The sequence below is a fragment of the Hemitrygon akajei genome, chromosome 22, assembly GCF_048418815.1.
Source record: "Hemitrygon akajei chromosome 22, sHemAka1.3, whole genome shotgun sequence".
Lineage (NCBI taxonomy): Eukaryota > Metazoa > Chordata > Chondrichthyes > Myliobatiformes > Dasyatidae > Hemitrygon > Hemitrygon akajei.
Window position 1 is genome coordinate 54,494,403 of NC_133145.1, and position 23,978 is coordinate 54,518,380.

Sequence of the window (23,978 nt, forward strand, 5' to 3'; positions counted from 1 at the left end):
GTGTTGTCCCTCGCAATATGTGGTAGATCAATACAAGACCCTGAGCTTGACATGTAGAACTGACAACACAGTGTAGTTTCGGGGAGTGTTACACATTGTAGTAACAGGGAGTATTACACAGTGTAGTAACAGGGAGTATTACAAAGTGTAGTAACAGTGAGTATAACACCGTGTAGTACCAGGGAGTATTACACAGGGAGTGTTACAGAGTGTAGTAGCAGGGAATGTTACTCATTGTATCATTGGGGATTATTGCTCAGTATATCATCATGGATTGTTACAGAGTATATCATCAGAGATTGTTACACATTGTTTTATCAGGAATTATTACACAATGTACCATCAGGGATTATTACACAATGTATTATCAGGGATTATTATACTGTATATCATCGGGGATTAATACACAGTGAATTATCGGGCATTATTACACAACGTATTATTGGGGATTATTATTGTGTTGGCGCGTGGCCTAGTGGATAAAGCATCTGACTAGTAATCTGAAGGTCACTGGTTTGAGCTGAGGCAGCGTGTTTGTGTCCTTGAGCAAGGCACTTAACCACACATTGCTCTGCGACGACACCGGTGCCAAGCTGCTTGGGTCCTAGTGCCCTTCCCTTGGACAACATCGGTGGCGTGGAGAGGGGAGACTTGCAGCATGGGCAACTGCCAGTCTCCCATACAACCCTGCCCAGGCCTGTGCCCTGGAAACTCCAGGCGCAGATCCATGGTCTCTCGAGACCGACAGATGCCACACACATTATTGGGGCTTATTAAACTGTGTATTATTGGGGATTATTACAAAGGGTATTATTGGGGATTGTTACACAGGGTATAGAACATAGAACAATACAGCACATTACAGGCCCTTCGGCCCACAATGTTGTGCCAACCCTTAAACCCTGCCTCCCATAAAACCCTCCAACTTAAATTCCTCCATATACCTGTCTAGTAGTCTCTTAAATTTCACTAGTGTACCTGCCTCCACCACTGACTCAGGCAGTGCATTCCACACACCAACCACTCTCTGAGTAAAAAACCTTCCTCTAATATCCCCCTTGACCTTTCCTCCCCTTACCTTGAAGCTATATCCTCTTGTATTAAGCACTGGTGCCCTGGGGAAGAAGAGCTGGCTGTCCACTCTATCTATTCCTCTTAATATCTTGTATACCTCTACCATGTCTCCTCTCATCCTCCTTCTCTCCAGGGAGTAAAGCCCTAGCTCCCTTAATCTCTGATCATAATCCATACTCTCTAAACCAGGCAGCATCCTGGTAAATCTCCTCTGTACCCTTTCCAATGCTTCCATATCCTTCCTATAGTGAGGACTTTCTGTTATCGGGGATTATTGCACAGTATTGTCGGGGATTGTTACACAGGGTATTATTGGAGATTATTACACAGGTTATTATCGGGGATTGTTACAGTGTATCATCGGGGATTGTTACACAGGGCATTATTGGAGATTATTACACAGGGTATTATCGGGGATTGTTACACGGCATTATTGGAGATAGTTACACGGTATTATCGGGGATTGTTACAGTGTATCATCAGGGGTTATTACACAGGGTATTATTGGGGATTATTACACAGGCTATATTGGGGATTGTTACACAGTGTATCATCGGGGATTATAATACAGGGTATTATTGGGGATTATTACACAGGGTATTATCGGAGATTATTACAGTGTATCATTGGGGATTATTACATGTTATTATTGGAGATTATTACAGTGTATCATCAGAGATTATTACACAGGGTATTATCAGAGATTATTACAGTGTATCATCAGGGATTATTACACAGGGTATTATCAGAGATTATTACAGTGTATCATCAGGGGTTGTTACATAGGGTATTATCGGGGATTATTACACAGGGTATTATCAGAGATTATTACAGTGTATCATCAGGGGTTGTTACACAGGGTATTATTAGGGATTATTACACAGTATTATTGGAGATTATTACAATGTAACATCGGAGATTATTACACAGGGTATTATCAGCAATTATTCTTATTATGGTGTGTTACACAGTGTAGTACCTGGTATTATTACACAGTGTAATGCATCTCGGAGTCTAGTGCTGAAGCCCCTACACCATCGGCCAGCCCAGTATCCTGGTTACTCTCCTGATAATTTTGTCTACTTCTATCAGTTCTCTATGCTCCAGGGAAAAACAACCCCGGTTTATCCAGTCTCTGCTTATAACTGAAATTTCTGTAAAAAGTGGTGGACACAGGCAAAGTTGTCCCCATCATTGTGTGCTGCGACTAGAAAGCGGCATCCATTATCAAGGAACCCCACCATTCAGGCCGAGCTCTCTTGTCACTGCTGCCATTAGGAAGGAGGGATAGGAGCCACACCACCGTGTTGGGAAACAGTTATTCCCCTTCAACCATCAGGCTCCTGAACCGTCATGGATAACTTCACTCACCTCGATGCTGAACAGACTGTGACAATAAACTCATTTTCAAGGACTTTACAACTCACGTCCTCGCTGTTAACTATTTTCTTTTTTAATTTACTATTTGCACAATTTTCCACCTTAGTTGTTTGTCAGTCTTTGATAGTTATAGATTTAAATAAGTTTTATAGTATTCCTTATAATTTCCTGTAAATGCCCGGAAAGAAATGAATGAGAAATTATCATATGTTGACATAAACATACTTTGATAATGAATTTACTTTGAACGTTGAAATACTCTAATGCAGACAATATCCTGATGAATCCCAGTGCAGTTACATCTTTCCTAGAACATAGAACTGCACACACACTCCAGATGTGGCCCAACTAGTGTTCTGTGAAGTCTTCACCTGCTGTTGCGATCTCTGCTGCAGGTGCTGACGGCTGCATCCCACTTGTCTCTGTGTTCCCCTATTTACCTGTCCAGCACTTTCACAATTCTTTGGCCTCCATCCCACTGTCCCTCAGTAGTCGACACCCTCTGGAACCCTACCATTTAATCTGACCTTTCAAGTCGCACCATTTTGCAGTGGCCACGATCAGAGCCGGCCCGACACTGTTCCACCCAGCTCGCCAGTAATCACCGTCATGCTGTAGCCTATCGACACGCCACAGCTTGGACTCCACTGGAGGACTCTGAGCTATTTCTGACCCCTCTTCTAAGAAAGGAGGTGCTAGCATTGGAGAGGTTCAGGTGAGTTACCCTGGGAATGAAAGGGTTAATGTTTGAGGAGCTTTTGATGCCTCTGGCCCTGCATTCGCTGGCGTTCAGAAGAATGAGAGGGGGACCTCATGGAAACCTACCGTATTTTAAAAGGCCCAGACAGAATGGGCTTGGAGAGGTTGTTTCCTACAATGGCAGATTCTAGGACTAGAGGGCACAGTCTCCAAATAGATGTCGCTTTAGAGCGGAGGCGATGAGTAATTTCTTTAGCTGGTGGTGAATCTGGAATTCATTGCCACAGATGGCTGCGGAGGTCAAGTCATTGGGTATATTTAAATGTCCTTGAGGTGTGAGGCTGTGAGAAGTTATGGGAAGAAGGCAGGAGAATGGAGTTGAGAGGGATACTAACTCAGCCATCGTCAAGTGGCAGAGTCGGCTCGATGAGCTGAATGGCTTAATTCTACTCCTATGTCCATGGTCTTATGATAATCCTCCTTGTCATCTAGAACACCACAAACTTTTGTGTTATCTGCAAACTCTGATCCAGTGAGTACGATTTTTGTACCACCTTCCACAACCTCAGGGCTACTGCATGTCTGTTGCAGATGATTGATTTTATTCCTTATATTCTGTCTGGGTGGCCTCCAACCTGATAGCATGGACATCAATTTCTCCATCTTCCGATAATTTCTCCACACTCCCCCTCCTCTCTTTTTCCATTGCCTGTTTTCGCTCTTCTCATACCCCTTTTCTCCTCACCCGTCCATCACCTCCCTCTGGTGCCCCTTCTCATTCCCATTTTCCCATGTCTCACTCTCCTCACCTATCAGATTCCTTCTTCTTCAGCCCTCCAATTCTACCTATCATGTCCCAGCTTCTCAGTTTGCCCTCTCTCCCTCTCACCCACCTTCCCAATTACCTGGCCTCACCTATCACTTGTAACACACAGAAAATGCTGGAGGAACTCAAGGCAGCATCTATAGTCAATCAAAGAGGAATAAGAGGGTCTCTGAAGAGGTATTTCTCTGGATTTCCAGCATCTACAGAATCTCTAGTGTTCACTGTCAGCTTTTACTGCTTCCCCTCCACCCTCCTCATTCTGGCTCCTTATCCCTTCCTTTCCAATCCCGATGAAGGGTCTCGGCCCAAAATGCTGACGGTTTATTCCCCTCCAGAGACGCTGGCCGAACTGCTAAGTTCCTCCAGCATTTTGAGTGTGTGGCTCTGGATTTTCAGCCTCTGCAGAATCTCTGTGTTTGTGGTTGATTGGACCAATTGTGCGTGGCAGGGCTCACGGCAGCCAGTTTGGCCACAGCAAGCCCAGGCACAGTGGTGGCTACGTGAAATCCAGCAGGGCTGGGGGTGCAGAGATTCTGAGAGCTTCCCAGCTCCCTGGTCCAGAACTTTATTGACATCCCTTGTTGTGTATTTTGCTTTGAGTGCTGTTTTCCCACTGCACAAGATGCGTACAGGTGAGTCAGAGTCATTGAGCATTGCAGCTCAAAACAGGCCCTTCTGTCCATCTAGACTGTGCCGAGCTGCTGTCCGGCCTAGTCCCATCAGCCTGCTCCTGGACCATAGCCCTCTGTACCCTCCCATCTAATTATCCAAACTTTTCTTACATGTTAAAATTGAGTCCACCACTTCTGCTGGCAGCTCATTCCTCACTCTCACTCCCCTCTGAGTGAAGAAGTTCCCCTTAAAAGTTTCACCTTTCAGCCTTAACCTAGGACCTTTAGTTCTAATCCCACCCAACCTCAGTGAAAAAGGCCTGTTTGTATTTACCTATCTATACCCCCCACATAATTTTATATACCTCAATCAAATCTCATCTCAGTCTTCTATGCTTCAGGGAATAAAGTTCTAACCTACTCAATTGTCCCCTCTAATTCAAATCCTCAACTGGCAACATTCTTGTAAATGAGCAAGGCCATTTAGCCTAGACCTGCAATTCTCCCCATTGCAACCTCAATGTGTAATGGTCTGATTTTATAGTACAAATTGTACAAGGACAAATGTCGTGCTGAAATCCAAAATCCTGGGTGTATCCAGCATTGTTCTTGGTAACCACGTGATAAAATATTGCTACACAATTTCATTTATCCCAACTATTGCATGTCAGTACTTTTGACAAGAAAAGTAATTACATCAAATTAAAAGTTGCTAAAGAGTCCTGATGTATTGTAGGTGGATTTTGCTGCCCCATTGTTCCCATATGCAAACATTATTAATACTGTGTGCTTGCTGCCCTCTGGTGGTGTTACATTACATTACAGTTCATTGCCGAATTGGAAAACATGCAAAAGAATCTTTCAAAGTCAAAGACCAGGGAAAACGTGAAGATGCAAAGAAGTGGGAACCATCTTAACTACACAAGAGAAGGTCCACTGCCTCTCTCCAAAAGTCAAATGGTGTATTCTATTGTGAATATTCTGTGGCTATATGGAAAGACATTGCCACACACTATTGTGGGTCATTGTTTATGGAGTTACTATTATTCTCAAGTTTTCAAAGTCAAAGTAAGTTTATTATCAAAGTACACATATGTCACCATATACTACCCTGAGATTCATTTTCTTGCTGGCATTTACAGGAAAATAATGGAATTTATGAAAAACCTATACATAGACAAAGGCTAACAAACATCCAATGTGCAAAAGAAGACATTGTGTAAATAAAAATAAATAAATAACACTAAAACACAGGTTACAGACCCCTTGAAATGAGTCTATTCAGAGTTGCGGTGAGTGACGTTATCCACACTGGTTCAGGGGCCTGACAGTTGAAGGGTAATAACTATTCCTGAAGTTGAAGGCTCCTGTACCTCCTGCTCAATGGCAGTAGTGAGAAGGGCGCATGGCCTGGATGGTGGGATCCTTGATGAAGGATGCTGCTTTCTTTTGGCACCGCTCTTTGTAGATGTGCTCAATGGTGGGGAGGGCTTTGTCTGTGATGGACTGATCTGGACCCACCACCATCTGTAGACTTTTCTGTTCCTGGGCATTGGTGTTTCCATCTTTGTCCACAACACTGCTGTTTGTTTCTTTCTTTTAACCTGCAGTGCCTCTTGCTTTCTCTTCGACGGCAGATCTCCAGCACTTACAGAGTTGGAATCATGGATTAAAACACCACAGAGAGTCATTCACCCGCTGGCTGTGTGCTGGCTCTCTGCCACTAGTATCCAAGGAGGAGGCTTAATAACACATCAACACTGAACACAGTTGTGTCTTCCTTTTCAGATTGCGGGAATTCATTCACGTGTTATAAGGAATCTTCCGGATGGGACTTTCGATTTGAGTGAACTGGAATCAAGCATCCGCCATGATTACCCTGACCTGCACATGACCCGGACTAGCCTCATTTGCCTGGAGAACACCCAGAATCTCAAAGGAGGGCGGGTCCTGCCTCTTTCCTTTCTCCAACAGGTGAGGTAACACCTGGTTAAAACTACCAGAATCAGAGTCACGTCATTACAATGTGGAGCTGCATTCCTTTTACCGGGTATAACAAAATCTATAAATAAAGCACCCTGGCTAAGATTACAGTACTATCCAGAAGTCTTAGGCACATATATATATATAGAGTCATAGAGAACTACAGCATAAAAACAGGCCCTTCAGCCCATCTAGTCCATGCTGAAACCATTTAAACTGCTTACTCCCATCGACCTGCACAGGGCCATAGCCCTCCGTACCCCTACCATCCATGTACCTGTCCAAACTTCCCTTAAACGTTAAAATCGTGCTCACATGCACCACTTGCGCTGGCAGTTCATTCTACACTCTCACGACCCTCTGAGTCAAGAAGCTTCCCCTCATGTTCCCCTTAAACTTCTCACCTTTCACCCTTAATCCATGACCTCTGTTTATAGTCTCACCCAACCTCAGTGGAAAAAGCCTGCTTTCATTTACCCTATCCATACCCCTCAAAATTTTGTCTACCTCTGTTAAATCTCCTATCCATTTTCTACATTCTAAAGAATACAGTCTTAACCTATTCAATCTTCCCTTATAACTCGGGTCCTCCAGACCCAGCAACATCCTTGTAAATTTTCTCTGCACTCTTTCAACCTTGTTTACATTTTTCCTGTAGGTAGGTGACCAAAACTGCACACAATACTCCAAATTAGGCCTCACCAATGTCTTATACTTCAAAATAACAACTCATCTCCTGTAGTCAATACATTGATTGTTGAAATCAATGTGCCAGAAGCTTTCTTTATAACCCTATCTACCTGTGATACCACTTTCAATGAATTATGGACCTGGATTCCTAGATCCCTTTGTTGTACCACACACCTCAGTGCCCTACTAAATAAGACCTACACTGGTTGGTGTAAAACTTCGCTTTGTCTGCATCGTACTCCGTCTGCCATTTTCAGCCCATTTTTCCAGCTGATGTAAATCCAAGCCTGATAGCCTTCCTCACCATCCACTACACCCCCAGTCTTGCTGTCATCCACAAATTTGATGATCCAGTTAACCACATTATCATCCAGATCGTTGATATAGATGACAAACAACAACGGACCTAGCACTGATCCCTGCGGCACACCACTAGTCACGGGCCTCCAGTCAGAGAGGCATTGTCTACTACCAATCTTTGGTTTCTCCCTCAAAGCCAATGTCTAATCCAATTTACTACCTCATCTTGAACGTCCAGCGACTGAACCTTCTTGACCAACCTTCCGTACAGAAACTTGTCAAATGCCTTAGTAAAGTCCATATGGACAACATCCACTGCCTTGCCTTCTTCCACTTTCCTGGTAACTTCCTCAAAAAACTCTATAAAATTCGTTAAGCATGACCTACCATGCACAAAGCTAAACTCTGGATTTATCCACCCTAGTTTTCCTCAGGGTAGCAAACACCACCTCCTGTGTAATCGGTACAGGCAGTCCCCGGGTTACAAATGAGTTCCGTTCCTGAGTCCGTCTTTAAGTCAGATTTGTACGTAAGTCGGAACAGGTACATCCGGTATTATTTAGCGTCAGTTAGTCAAAGGTTTGTCTTAGTATATAGTATATATTTTACCTTTGTATGCATATAAACCACTTAAGAAACATATGTTATTTCAATAATTAAACCACTACATTGTTTAGTAATAATTGTAGCTTTCATCGGGGCAGGGCCTTTCACGTGCTCCATTATTCTCACTTTATCCTTTAAAATTGTTCCGATCGTTGACCAACTGTAGCCTAACGCTTTTCCAATGACCGATGGCGTTTCACCTCTTTCCGATGGCTTTATTATTTCCACTTTATTTTCAATCGTGATCGTTTTCCGCCAATGGAACAGAAGCACTGTGGATCCAACCGCAGTGAGCTACCCCGGATCCCAAAGTCCACCGCACTGAATTCCCTGGGTCCTAAAGTCCATCTCACTGAGACGGGTTAAATGGGACAAGTAGGGGCGGTGCTGACTGGAAAAGCGGGGTGCCAGGGTGAGTCTTGCTAAGAAAAATTTAAGCCAAATGCAAAGTTACACGCAGTGTCAACATCAACGACTTAAAATGGCAGACGGCGTTCTCCTTCCTCAGTTCATAAGTACGAGTTGTTCATAAGTCGGACATTTGTAACTTGGGGACTGCCTGTACAGGGTCCAGGAAGTTGATGCCATTTTGCCTCACTTCTATTGACTCTGTGTCCATCTCCTGAGCAAATAGAGATGCAAAAGAATTATTTAGTATCTCCCCCATCTGTTTTGGCTCCACACAGCGATTACCACTTTGGTCTTCCAAAGGACTAATTTTGTCCCTTGCAATCCTTTTGCTCGTAACATATCTGTAGAATCGCTTAAGATTTTCCTTCATGTTGTCTGCTAGAGCAACCTCTTGTTTTTTAGTTCTCCTGATTTCTTTCCTAAGTGTTCTTTTGCATTTCTTATTCTGTATACTCTCATTTGTTCCCTAATTACCTCTACCAGCTATGCACCTCCTTTTTTCTCTTAATAAGAGCCTCAAAATCTCTTAAAAACCAAGGTTCCCCACATTTGTCATCTTTACCTTTTATTCTGGCAGGCACGTACAAGCTTTGTACTCTCAAAATTTCACCTTTGAAGCCTCCCACTTAGCAAGTACACCTTTGCCAGAAAACAGCCTCTCCCAATCCACACTTGCCAGATCATTTTTGATATCATCAAGGTTGGCCATTTTCCAATTTAGATTCTCAACTCGCAGACTAGACCATATTCACTTTGAAACTGTTGGGATTGTGGTCACTGGATGCAAAGTGTTCCCCTACGTAAACTTCTGTCACCCAGACAGTCTCACTTCCTAATTACTGACCCAGTATTGCGTACTTTCTTGTTGGGACTTCTGATGAAAGAAACTTTTCCTGAACACATTTGACTAACTCTTTCCCGTGTAGTCCTTTTACATAATGGGATTCCCAGTTATAATTTGGAAAGTTAAAATCACCTGCTATAACAACCTTATGTTTGTTGCAACAGTCTGAAGTCTCTCTACAAATTTGTTCCTCTAAATCCCTAGTTGGTACTGTGTTTTGCATCTTGGCCCCAGAGTAATACTGTATCATTTGGCTGTATTCATGGATATTCATATATAGTTGAATATGAACTAAATGTCCTCCCCCAGAGCAGATCAGGACACTGGCAGTGTGTTAGAATATTCATGCTGTGACTTCTCATTCCTGACCGTTAGATGTCTGCAAGCCCCTCCACCCCCTTGTCGCTCAGAGAACTACTCCCCACCTCTCTGCTTACATTCCAGGTACGAGACCTGGCTGACACCTATAATTTGCCAATCCACATGGATGGAGCCCGTGTGATGAACGCAGCAGTAGCTCTAGGTGTCGATGTCTCTGAAATCCTGCAGTACTGTGACTCCGTGTGTGTGTGCCTGTCCAAGGTAGGATTCTGTCAGCTGGGAGAGAGAGGGAGGCGGGGCAGAGGAAGCACAGTCTGAGAGTGTGAATGAGTCAGTGGGCTCACTGACTGGTACAGGTAACTCTTTAAAGATTTTAACACCCTTGAATCCTGCAGGGGATTGTTCCAGTTTATGAACCCAAAGGTGTTATAGATCATGGAAGCAGGCCCTTTTGGCCTGTTGAGTACCTTTCCACTCCGTCTTATAACAAACAACAATCAACTCAGAGTAGATCAATCATAAGTGTGTTTATTTTACATGCTGCAAGGGAAGACTAGCACTGCACAAGAGCCGGTGTTAGCTTCAAACAAACAAATGGCATAGTAACACACACAAAATGCTGGTGGAACGCAGCAGGCCAGGCAGCATCTATAGGGAGAAGCGCCGACACCCTTCGTCAGGCATAGTCACTCTTTTATACGCAAGTGCTATCTACCCATGCCAGTTCAAGGACAGAGTGCATTCTGTTAGTCTGCTTAATCAGTGTATTTTGCATTCTTCCAGTAACCGAATCCGCTTGTCTTTCTGCAGTTTGTCATATACTCGGGGTTCATCGACATAATGTTACCTGAGCACTATTAGCAAAGCACTCTGGTACAATACAGGTTCCATTTTGTTACAGGCAAAAAATGCCATTTTTGTGACTACAGGCAAAGTACTTTTCCGCAGGCCCAACTCATCAGTACTGAACCAAGTGCTTTCCTGAGCTTATCCCATTTGCCTGCATTTGACCCATATCCCTCTAAATCTTTCTTATCAGTTGATCCTGTGCAAATAACTTTTAAATGTTGTAATTGTATCTGCCTCCAGCACCTCATCTGGCAGCTCGTTCCATGTACCCACCACCCTCTATGTAAAAATCTTGTCACTCAGGTCCTCTTTAAATCTTTTCCTGCTCGCCTTAAATCTATTTCCTCTGGCTTTAGACTTTCCTCTACTGGGAAAAAGACTGGTCACCCTCCTGATCTATTCTCCCATGTGATTTTATAAACCTCTATGAGGTAACTCCTCAGCCTCCTTCGCTGTAGGGAAATCAGTCCCAGCCTGTCCAGTCTCTCCTCATAACTCAAGCCCTCCAGTCCAGGCAACATCCCTGTAAAATCTTTTCTGCACCTTCTCCAGCTTGATCACATCCCTCATATGGTATGGTGCAAGAACTACACAGAGTATTTCGGGTTTTCCTAATACTGAGTGGTGTGATTATCCGAGTGGCAATGTCCAGATCTGATGGCAGTGTGGAGATGCAAAGTCAGGTCGGGGATCTTCTGGAGCTCCCTGTGACTCGCTCTGACTGGGTCCTGTTCTCTTGTATTTTCCAGAGTCTAGGAGCTCCGGTTGGCTCCGTCATTGCTGGAAGCAAGGACTTCATCAAGCAGGCCCTGCGGCTGCGGAAGGTGCTGGGAGGGGGCATGAGGCATGTTGGGGTGCTGGCCGCAGCCGGGATCATCGCGCTTTCGGACATGGTGGGGAGGCTGGAGGAAGACCACAGGAACGCCAGGAGGTTTGCTGAAGGTACACAGCCTTCCTAGACACAGTCGGCGGACGCTGGAATCAGGAGCGACAGGCAGCGTACAGGAGGAACACCAGTGGGTGGAGCGACATCTGTGGGAGGAAAGGAACTGTCGACATTTGGGATCAAAACCCTGCATCAGGTCAGAGAAGGGAGAGGGGAGAAGACCAGAATGAAGAGAAGAAGTGATGAGACAGGTGTCTGAGGTGATAGTTTGACTAAGGAAGGGGTGTGAGGTAGAATAAGCATGTCTGTCATCTTACACCCCTCCTCAGCCTACCAATCACCTCAGCCTCCTTTCTCCCCTTGTCCCTTCTCCTTTTAGGAAAGGCCACCTCACCGCTCTCCTCTCAGTTCTGACACATCACCGGTTCCTTTCCTCTCATAGGTTCTGTTTGCCCAGCTGACTTGCCCCAGCAGATAGCTTGCTGCCCAATGTTTGTAACTGTATTCCTTTCTAAAATGTGTTACAGTCAGTAACCGACTGACCTGATGTTTAAACCTGCACTATGCTCTGTGGTTGGATTTGAATAACTATTGTAAAAATGTGAAGTTGTCGACCATGTGGTTGAAGGTAATCACAGGGTTTGGAAGATATGTGGGTCGGTAGTGTTGATCACAGCAAGACAGAGCTCCAAGCAGTTTGCCAGAAGACATGGGGGCAGAATCAGATCATTTGGTCCGTCGGATCCACTGTCATTCCATCATGGCTGACTTATTATCCCTCTCAGACTCCTTCTCCTGCCTTCTCCCCATAAGCTCTGATGCCCTTACTAATCAAGAATGAATAGGATCCCATTCCAGTGTGTCTTATGAGAATAGATTGAGTGAGTGTTGGCTTTTCTCTTTTAAGCGAAGGAGGGTCAGAGGTGATTGATAGGTGTGAAGGAATAGATCAAGTGGTCAGCCAGAGCTTTTTCCCAGGGCATAAGTGGCTAATATGAAGGATATGAATTTAAGATGATTAGAGGTAAGTATAAGGGAGATATCAGAGGTAGGGATTTTTAGACAGAGAGTGTTAGGTGCACTGTTAAGGGTGGAGGTAGAGGTAGGTATATTCATAATGTACCATGTCGTGTGCTGATAATGATCTTGGCCATGATTGTTCTTGGCAAATTTTTCTACAGAAGTGGTTTGCCATTGACTTCTTCTGGGCAATGTCTTTACAAGACGGGAGACCCCAGCCATTATCAATACTGTTCAGAGACTGCCTGGCGTCAGTGGTTGTATAACTAGGGTTTGTGATGTGCACCAGTTGCTCATACGACTATCCACCAGCTCCTATGGCTTCACACGACTGTCTTCAGGTGCTACACCTTGTCCAAGGGTGAGCTGCAGGCTTGTCGAGAGAAGCCTTTGGTAGAGACTTATCACCTCCTTTTGTAGAGACATATTTCCACCCCACCACCCAGAAGATACACTAGGGATATTTAAGAGACTCTTAGATAGGTACATGGATGAAACAAAAATGGACAACTATGTGGGGTGGAAGGTAGATTGATCTTAGAATAGGTTAAAAGGTTGGTACAACATTGTGTCCCAAGGACCTATGTTGTAATGTTCATTGTTTTGTGTGTTAGTGGGAGCCCAGAGGGTCATAAAGCATTCACTAATATTAGGTCATATTGTGAAACGAAAGTTACCTCTATAGTTTATTTTACTGTGGAGGATGACTGCCTGGCAGCTACCATACTAATGACAGAGGAAGGTCTTACTTCATTGATAAGGGAAGCCAAGCCGAATGGAGTGTAGTCTCTGTTGCACAAATATTAAAGTCCATGGTTTGGTGGGTACACTCACTCTGTCACACGCACATAGGTTCAGGCAGAGCTGCCCTTAACGACTACCTCCTGCATTTCAGAGTGAAATTAAATTTATTATCAAAGTGCGTACAGTATGTCATCATATTAACACAAAAACATGGTGGAGCGACTCAGTATGTCAGGCAGTATCTATGGAGAGGAATAAACTGTTCCAGTTGTTGGTCGAGACCTTTCGTCAGAACCTGCAGAATCTCTTGTGTATATAATATATCACCATATCCTATCTTGAGATTCATTTTCTTGCAGTTATTACCTCAGCCACCCTCCTACACACATGTCTGGTTGTGTTTTGTTGTCCAGCTCCCGAGCCTGACCCCCAACACACTTCTTCAGCCACACATCTTTCCATATTATCAGCCACCCCCACCAGATCTAACCAACAGTCAGTTCTGATTGAAAGCATCTGAACTGAGGCATTGATCTGAGGAAGAACTGAGCTGTTTCTCAACCAGTAATGGTGGAAAAAAATCGAACATGTGAAAAATTTTGCAGAAGTCCAGTTACGAAGAAAGCACAGCAGCGCCTCTACTTCCTGCAGAGATTAGGCATGACATCTAACACTTTATCAAACTTCTATATATGTGTGATGGAAAGTATATTGACTGGCTGCATCACAGCCTGATATGGGAAAATCCTATGAAAAGTAGTGGACCAGAACATCAGGGGTAAAGCCTTTCTAACCATTGAGCACATCAGAAATGCTGTCACAGAAAAGCAGCATCCATCATCAGAGATCCCACCACCCAGGCCATGCTCTTTTCTCGCTGCTGCCATCAGGTAGAGGGTAGAAGAGTCTCAGGAATTGCACCACCTTGTTCAAGAACAGCTACTACCCACAACCATCAGCCTCTTGAACAAAGGAGATAACTACCCTCACTTGCCCATCCATTGAGATGTTCCCAGTGATCTCACTTTAAGGACTCTATCTTGTAATCTCATGTTCTTATTATTTAATACTATTTATTTATATTTGCATTTGCACAGTTTGGTGTCTTCGATACTCCGGATGAACCTGTTATAGTTACTATTATATAGATTTGCTGAGTACGCCCACTGAAAAATGAATCTCAGAGTTGTATATATGGTGACATATATGTACTTTGATAATAAAATTTACTTTGAACCTTTTTGAACTTTGAGAAATCAGACAAGTCAACTCTCACGGGGAGAAGATGCAAGTGCCCCTGCAACGTGACGCAAAACTCTGCAAACTTAGTATCAAGTATCAGGTGACAGGGAGCCCTCAGAATATCATCAACACTGGAATACTCAAAGGGGAATTTAAATATAGAGGCATGTTTTCCACCCTGGCCAGGAGTCTTTGGAATCTTCTCTGGTGACTAAAGGCTTGTCTCCTGAGCTCTGGAATTTGACTCCAGAGGCCACAGAATCTTGCAGTCACAGAGTGGTTACAGAGCGGCGGGTCATTTTGACCATTTGCCCATACTGTCTAGTTCCAGTGGAGCGCTCCATTTGAATCCTCCAATACTGCCCCGTCGATCCATTCCAGATCCGAATCTGGGTGAAATAAATATACTTACTGTTATTTTCAGTTGCAGTCACGGAGTCACACAGAATGGGAATGGGCCCTTTGCTCAACTGGTCTCCGTGCCAACCAAGCTAGTCCTATTTGCCCACGTTTGGCCTCTAAATCTCTCCTATCTAGATACCTGTCTAACTGGCTTTTAAATGCTGTTGATTTACAGCACTGTGCTGAAGTCTAGGACACATTAACTGTATATAGCAAGGGTACGTAAGACTTTTGCACAGTACTGTATTTGTCAATGTGGAGTGGGGAGCGAGTTTGTAAATCTGCCGGGAACGGGGGATGTTGGTAATGGCGAGGGTGGAACGCCGCAGGTGGGTGTGGGACAGGTGGTAGAGAATGAGTGCCAGTGCAGGGGGGTAGTCTGGGTGCAGACACACCCAGCCATAAGACACCAAGCAAAATCATTTGATTCCAAAAGATTAGTTTATTGATCATTACACAATGTCTCTCTGGTGCTTCCCACTCCCTCCCCTCTCCCTTTCCCTTTTCCCAACCATGATTACTCTCTTCCTGCTCCCTTCCCACTCTCAGTCTACAGTAGAGACCCATTTCAGAATCAGGTTTATCACCATTCATATATGTTGTGATATTAATTTTTGTTTGCAGCAGCAGTAACAGTGCAATACATAAATTTTACTACAGTACTATGCAAAAGTGTTCGGCATCCTAGCTATACAGTTGAAGTCAGAAGTTTACATACACATTAGCCAGATACATTTAAACTCAGTTTTTCCACAATTCCTGACATTTAATCCGAGAAAACATTCCCTGTCTTAGGTCAGTTAGGATCACTATTTTATTTTAAGAATGTGAAATGTCAGAATAATAGCAGAGAGAATGACTTATTTCAGCTTTTATTTCTTTCAGCACTTTCCCAGTGGGTTAGAAGTTTACATACACTTTGTTAGTATTTGGTAGCATTGCCTTTAAATTGTTTAACTTGGGTCAAACGTTTTGGGTTGCCTTCCACAAGCTTCTCACAATAAGTTGCTGGAATTTTGTTCCATTCCTCCAGACAGAACTGGTGCAACTGAGTCAGGTTTGCAGGCCTCCTTGCTCGCACACGCTTTTTCAGTTCTGCCCACAAATTTTCTATCGGATTGAGGTCAGGGCTTTGTGGTGGTCACTTCAATACCTTGACTTTGTTGTCCATAAACAATTTTGCCACAACTTTGGAGGTATGCTTGGGGTCATTGTCCATTTGGAAGACCCATTTGCGACCGAGCTCTAACTTCCTGGCTGATGTCTTGAGATGTTGCTTCAATATATCCACATAATTTTCCTTCCTCATGATGCCATCTATTTTGTGAAGTGCACCAGTCCCTCCTGCAGCAAAGCACCCCACATGATGCACCCCCACATGAAGCATGATGCCCCCACCCCCATGCTTCACGGTTGGGATGATGTTCTTCGACTTGCAAGCCTCACCGTTTTTCCTCCAAACATAACGATGGTCATTATGGCCAAACAGTTCAATTTTTGTTTCATCAGACCAGAGGACATTTCTCCAAAAAGAAAGATCTTTGTCCCCATGTGCATTTGCAAACTGTAGCCTAGCTTTTTTATGGCAGTTTTGGAGCAGTTATGTCCATATGTTCAGGTTATGTCGATATAGGACTCGTTTTACTGTGGATATAGAAACTTGTCTACCTGTTTCCTCCAGCATCTTCACAAGGTCCTTTGCTGTTGTCTGGGATTGATTTGCTCTTCTGCGCCAAAATTACGTTCATCTCTAGGAGACAGAATGCGTCTCCTTCCTGAGCGGTTTGACGGCTGCGTGGTCCCATGGTGTTTATACTTGCGTACTATTGTCTGTACAGATGAACGTAGTACCTTCAGGTGTTTAGAAATCGCTCCCAAGGATGAACCAGATTTGTGGAGGTCCACAGTTACTTTTTCTGAGGTCTTGGCTGATTTCTTTTGATTTTATTTGTAAACCTGACCCAGTGGAGTTGTGACATAGTCAATTAAAAGTGAAATAATGTTTGTAAACAATTGTTGGAAAAATTACTCGTGTCATGCATAAAGTTGATGTCCTCAACGTCTTGCCAAAACTGGTTTGCTAATATGAAATCTGTGGAGTGGTTAAACAATGAGTTTTAATGACTTCAACCTAAGTGTATGGAAACTTCTGACTTCAACTGTATATACGAGCCTAAGACTTTTGCACAGTACTATACCCTGCCTCAACCCAATCCTCTTGACAGCTCATTCCATATACTAATCGCTCTCTGTGTGAAAATGTTGCCCCTCAGGTTCCTAATAAGCCTCTCCCCTCTCACGCTAAACCCATCTCCTTTAGTTCTTGAGTCTGCAACCCTGGGAACTACTGTAGACTGTGTAGATTCACCCTATTAAAATGATTTTATACACACCTCATTCTGCTATTCTCCAGTGTAAAAATATCCTACCTATCAACCCCTCTCTTAAGCTCAGTCCCTCAATTCCCGGCACCATCCTCATACTCCTACCATCATTCTGTACTGCCTAGTTCTTGATCCCTCGTCCAATGTGAACAGCTTCTACCTATGCTTCTTCCAGCCTTCACGATTTGAAGCATCTCTGCCAGATCTCCTTGCAGCCTCTGCTTGTCTGGTTTATCAGCATTACCGCAGTCTCTCATCCTGACCTGCTGAGTTCCTCCAGCATTATGTGAATGCTGCACCTTCAAGCTTTGCAAATAGTGCCTTATACACAAACCCAAATCTTTGATGAACGTTAAGAAAACACAGGACCAACACCCGATGAAACTTGAAGCCATGCTGCCGTGGACAGATTTAAAGGACAGAGTGGTCCCTTTTCTTTTGCCGAGTTCTGGAATCTTTCCTGCACCCTTATCAACTCCTTACACCTTTCCTGAAGTGTGGCACCCAGAACTGGACGTGGTACTCCACTTGAGACCACACCAGTGTTTTATAAAGGGTCATTGTGACTTCAGTCTATTGAACAGGCCTGTGTTAAGGGCAAAAAGTGAAAACTTTAAAGGCAACATGAGGGGAAAACTTCTTCACTCAGAGGGTCGTGAGAGTGTGGAACGAGCTGCCAGCGCAAATGGTGCATGTGAGCTCGATTTCAACATTTAAGGGAAGTTTAGATAGGTATGTGTTTGGTAGGGGTTGGAGGGCTGTGGAGGTGCAGGTTGATGGGAGGAGGCAGTTTAAGTGGCTTTACATGACCAGATAGGCGGTAGGGACTGCTTCTGAACTTTTTTTTTCTATGAACTCTATTGAAATCCCAGGATACCATGTGCTTTGTTTAACACCCCCTCCTCCCAATTAAAACAATCTATTCACATATATCCCAGATTTCCCTCCTGTCCCCTTCCAAAGTGTCCCCTCTGCTCATTCCTCCTATCAGATTGGAAGTATGTTATGTTTCTCAGTATTAAATTTCATCCACCACCTATCCACCAACTGCTCAGAGTCTATTACTGACCTTCTCATAGCACCCTACCCCTCCAAGATGATAAATACAAGAGATTGTCCAGATGCTGGAAATCCAGAAAAACATGCACAAAATGTTGGAGGCAGCAGTTAAGGAGAGGAATATGCTGTCGATGTTTTGGGCTGAGACCCTTCATCTGGACTGGAAAGAAAGGGGGAAGAAAAATATGTTGGAAATTACCACTTGTTCTCCTTATCTGCTCATCATCTCTCTCTGGTGCCGTCCTGCTTCCCTTTCTTCCATAGACTACTATGCTCCCCTATCAGATTCCTTCCTCAGCCTTTTACCTCTTCCACCTATCACCTCCCAATTTCTTACTTCATCCCACCTACCCAGCTTCCCCCTCACCTACTCTCACCTGCCAGCTTGTATTCCTCCACTTTCTTATTTTAGTTTCTTTCTCCTACCTTTCCCGTCTGTATGAAGGGGTCTCGGCCCAAAATGTCAACTATTCATTCCTCTCCTCAGTCCTGTCTGACCTGCTGAGTTCCTCCAGCGTTTTGTGAGAGGTACGCTTTCAAGATTTGGAAATAGTGCCTTATATACCAAAATCCAAATCTTTAATGAACATTAGGAAAACTGGGACCAATTCCTGATGAAACTTGAAGCCATGCTGTTTAGGAGAGATTTAAAGGACAGAGTGGTCTCTTTTCTTTTGTTAAGTCCTTACTGCACCACAGTACTTACACCATTAGACTGTAAGACATCGGAGCAGAATTAGGCCATCTGGCCCATCGAGTCTGCTCCACCATTCCATCATGGCTGATTTATTATCCCTCTCAACCTCATTCTCCTGTCTTCTCCCCATAACCTTTGACACCCTGACTAATCAAGGACCTGTCAACCTCCACTATATACCCAATGACTTCACCTCCACAGTCGTCTGTGGCAATGAATTCCACAGATTCACCACCCTCTGGCTAAAGAATTTCTTCCACATCTCTATTCCAAAAGAATGTCCTTCTATTCTGACGCTGTGCCCTCTTGGTCTTGGCCTCCCGCTCTGAAGGAAAACTTCTCCAAGTCCACTCTGCTTAGGCCTTTTACTATTTGATGTGTTTCAATGAGATTCTCCCCGTCCCCCATTCTCCTATACTCCAGTGAGTACAGGCCCAGGATTATCAAATACTTCTCATCTGCTAACCTTTCATATCCGGGATCATTCTCATGAACCTCCTCTGGACTCTAATGCCAATACATCCTTCCTTACATAAGCGGCCCAAAACTGCTCACAGTAATCCAAATGTAACCTAACCAATGCCTTATAAAACCTCAGCATTACAAGCATTATTTCTTTGCTTTTATATTCTGGTATTTAATTGGCCTATTTTGATTTCAGGTATTAAGATGTACGCTACACCCTTCTGTGAGGTCGATGTGGATACTGTGGAGACAAACATCCTAATGTTTACCATCAAAGACCCCAGAGTTTCCCCCGAGGAATTCTGCAGCAAGATGGAGGAGGTGTCCAAGGAGGAAGAGGTTGTGACGGGACATGGTGTGCGGGTGCTAATGCTGCCAGTGTATGGACGCACGCTGCGTGCTGTGTGGCACCTGGATGTATCGGAGGAGGACACCAGCCTGGCCTTGGGGAAGCTGCGTTTTGTGGTCAAGAAACTGGAAGAACAATAAGCCAAAGGCACCACATTTTAAGCGCTCCATCATGGGAAAGAGTACTGTATGTCTGTTTTAGTTATCAAGTCTGGCACTCTGTGTACGATGGCAATTGTTGTCGAGGATCACATTGCAATGTGAACAAGCAACAGCTAAATCGTGGTAATGTGAAAGTACGTGAAGTAATCACTGACATTTCTTGAATTGAGCTCAGTGAACTTTTAAAGTTCAAATTAATTTATTATAAATTAGTAAAGTACATGCGTACCATCCCAACCGCTCAACAGACGACGCCATTGCCACCACCCTCCACCTGGACAAAAAAGACACATACGTACGAACGCTGTTCATAGACTTCAGTTCAGCATTCAACACAATCATCCCTCAGAAACTGATTGGAAAGCTGAGCCTATTGGGCCTGAACACCTCCCTCTGCAACTGGATCCTAGACTTCCTGACTGGGAGACCTCAGTCAGTCCGAATCGGGAGCAGCATCTCCAACATCATCACACTGAGCACGGGGGGGCCCCCAGGGCTGCGTGCTCAGTTCACTGCTGTTCACTCTGCTGACCCACGACTGTGCTGCAACACACAGCTCGAACCATATCATCAAGTTCACCAATGACACGACCGTGGTGGGTCTCATCAGCAAGAACGACGAGTCAGTTTACAGAGAGGAGTTGCAGCATCTAACGGACTGGTGCAGAGCCAACAACCTGCCTCTCAATGTAAACAAAACAAAAGAGATGGTTGTTGACTTCAGGAGGGCACGGAGCGACCACTCCCCGCTGAACATAGACGGCTCCTCGGTAGAGATCGTAAACAGCACCAAATTTCTTGGTGTTCACCTGGCGGAGAATCTCACCTGGTCCCTCAACACCAGCTCCATAGCAAAGAAAGCCCAGCAACGTCTCTACTTTTTTCGAAGGCTGTCCTGTCCTGTTTATTATTTATTGTAATGCCTGCACTGTTTTTGTGCATTTTATGCAGTCCAGTGTAGGTCTGTAGTCCAGTGTAGCTTTCTCTTGTTTTTTTTTTATTATGTAGTTCAGTCTAGTTTTTTGTACTGTGTCATGTAATACCATGGTCCTGAAAAACGTTATCTCATTTTTACTATGCACTATACCAGCAGTTATGGTCGAAATGACAATAAAAGTTGACTTGACTTGATATGTCACCATATAGTACTGTGAGATTAGTTTTCTTAATCCTTCTCAGTAATATAACAGAATCAGTGAAAAGCTATGCACAAAGACTTACAAACAACCAGTGTGTAAAAGAAGACAAACTGTGCAAATACAAAAATAAATAATAAACAAACAATACTGAGAATGAGAGTTGTAAAGTCCTTGAAAATGAGTCCATAGGTTGTGGAATCAGTTCAGTGATGAGGTGAGTGAAGTTATCCACGCTGGTCCAGGAGCCTGATAGCTGAAGGGTAATCACTTTTAATGAACCTGGTGGTGTGGGACCTAATGCTCCTGTACCTCCTTCCTGATGACAGCAGAGAGTATGGACTGGATGGTGGAGGTCCTTGATGACGGATGCTAGTTTGTTATCCACCCTTACCTTGTAGATGTTCTCAGTGGTGGGGAGGGCTTCTCCTCTGATGGACTGGGCTGTATGCTTTGACAAGAACGTCTGTGCTTTAGCTGTGTCAGAGAGTTCCAAATGTACAAGGGTCTCACTCCAAGATGCATGAGGTTTGACTAGTAAATCTGAAACACACTTACTTATTTCAGTTTATCTGAAATAAAACTGATTTTATAGACTCGCTTCGTACTTTCGCAAAGCCCACAGGCTGAAGATCGCTGCAGTATGAGGATCACAGTGTCCAAATCAATACAGTGTTGTGCACCGTTGTGATGAGTCATCATACCCCAGGGTGTAGTCACACAGAATGAAGAGTCCTTGTCTCTCTGCTGCACATCTAGTACTGTACTGTGTTTTAAAGTTAAATCATTCATCTCCCCACTTTGCAAGATGAGAAACTGAAAGGAGTCAATCTATTACTGACAAAAGTACATAAAATATCTAAAAGCCTAGTTTAAGTACTGTTTTTTTAAAAATCAATTTGAAGCCTTCTTTAAAACATTTGAACAAAGGGAACAGAATCATATTCCTCAGACAGAAGAGATTCTGCAGATGCTGGAAATCCGGAATAACACACACAAAATGCTGGAGGAACTCAACAGGTGAGGCAGCATCTGTGAAGAGGAATGAAGTGTTGATATTTCAGGCCAAGACTGGAAAGGAAAGGGGGAGAAAAGCAGAATAAGAAAATGGGGAATTACGGTGTGAACTTTCAAGTTAATGTCTAATGGTGCTCGGGTATCTTCTCATCCCGTCTGTTTTTATTTCAGCTCTGTGAACTTCCTGCTGTCCCTACACTCCTCAATTCCTCTATTAAAATGTTTATTTATCTGAATGAGGTGAATTAGTCAGGCGGTGTGGAATGTTCTGACAATCTGGAGCAGTTGCACCAAGCTCTGCCTCTGTGTGAGCACCACACATTATCATTTTGACCAGCCCCTTCTACAGTCATGTTACTGCCTGTGCTCAGTATGGTCAGTAATCTGCTTCATTACATCAGTGGCCAATTCATTAGCTACACCTGCTCGTTAACGCTTGAATTCTGCATTTTGAAATTTGCAGGATTTTTATGAAAACCCATCTGATTTGCTAATGTTCTGTAGGGAAGGAAATGTGATGTCCTTACCCAGTCGGATTTGTCCTCTTGAAGTTGCTGCCCAGAGAGCCCACTTTAGGGCAGTTAAGAACGGGTCACTAGCCACTGCAAATGCTCATTGGGGAAGGGAAGGTCTACAGTTCAGGATCCTGTTCCCACTGGACACTGAGGGAGCAGGCCCTGTGTAGCATGTTCTCCATTGCTTCATGAATCCACTGTTTAAGGAGGAAACGGTTATAATGATATATCAAAGGACAATGCATTGAATTCATAATACATTGAATGTAGAGAAAGATGTGCCTCAGTTGTATTTACCTTATATATTATGAATGAAGTTCTCTTTTAAAATTGAGAAATTTCAGAAATATTGGACCTGCCCATGATGCCCATATCCTAAGTGTCTTGTTTGTCTTGGTAATGGCAGGATTCTTAGTAGTGTGGAGGGCCAGAGGGATCTTGGGATACATGACCATAGATCCCTCAAGGTTACCATGCAAGTATGGTGTATTCACTGAGTTCAAGAGCCATGATTTAATGCTACAGTTCTGTAAAACACTAGTTAGACCACCCTTGGGGTATTGTGTTCATTTCTGGTTGCCTCATAATAGAAAGGATGTGGAAGATTTAGAGAGGGTGCAGAGGAGATTTTCTAGGTGTCACAACCATGGACTCTGCTGTACGTTTAACGCGCCCATAAAGCCAGGCTGTGGAAAAGATTCAGCAATCTCGCTCATGAGTATGCAGATTCCAGCTAATTACTGTTCCATTCTGGTGGTATTTAACTCCCTCCTTTTTGTTCCAGTCCTATTGAGACTTGACCAAAAGCACAGCAACATTTACGCTCGCTGCTTACCCTCATCCTTGTCCATGAAAGAGGACTACCATTTCGACAGGTACTGTAAAGGAGCAGTTTCATGTAGTATTTAGTTATTACTTCCAGCCGCAGTGTTGGCAGTTAACTTTCAGTTTGAGAGCTGGCTGCCCGGTTAGCCTAGCATTTATTGGTTGTCTCATTAAAGTCAGTGAACTGTCAACCCGCTTCAGTGTCTCTCTCTCCACGCTTGGCCATATCCAAAAGTTTTGACACCAGGATGCTGCCTGGACGAGACAGCATGTCTCTATGAGAAGAGGTTGAGCGAGCCCAGGAGCGAAGGAGGATGGGGGGGAGGGGGTGACTTGATAGAGGTGTATAAGATGATGAGTTACATAGATAGAGTGGACAGCCAGAGACTTTTTACAAGGGTGGAAATGACTGATACAAATAGGCATAATTTTAATGCGATTAGAAGAAGGCATAGGGGGAATATTGGAGGCAGGTTTTTTGA

At 43.9% G+C, this 23,978-nt stretch overlaps 1 protein-coding gene across 2 annotated transcripts in view; it reads left to right on the forward strand.

Annotated features, from left to right (window-relative positions):
- The window catches only part of tha1 (threonine aldolase 1), a 121,984-nt gene extending 98,297 nt beyond the window's left edge, over window positions 1–23,687 (forward strand). For both annotated transcript variants that reach the window (XM_073026254.1, XM_073026255.1), the window contains 4 exons: window positions 6,379–6,564; window positions 9,869–10,006; window positions 11,344–11,536; window positions 19,690–23,687. In XM_073026254.1, the coding sequence (XP_072882355.1) occupies window positions 6,379–6,564; window positions 9,869–10,006; window positions 11,344–11,536; window positions 19,690–19,982 (810 nt within the window). In that variant the 3' untranslated portion in view covers window positions 19,983–23,687. The remainder of the gene's footprint in view (window positions 1–6,378; window positions 6,565–9,868; window positions 10,007–11,343; window positions 11,537–19,689) is intronic.
- Window positions 23,688–23,978: the final 291 nt, after the last annotated feature.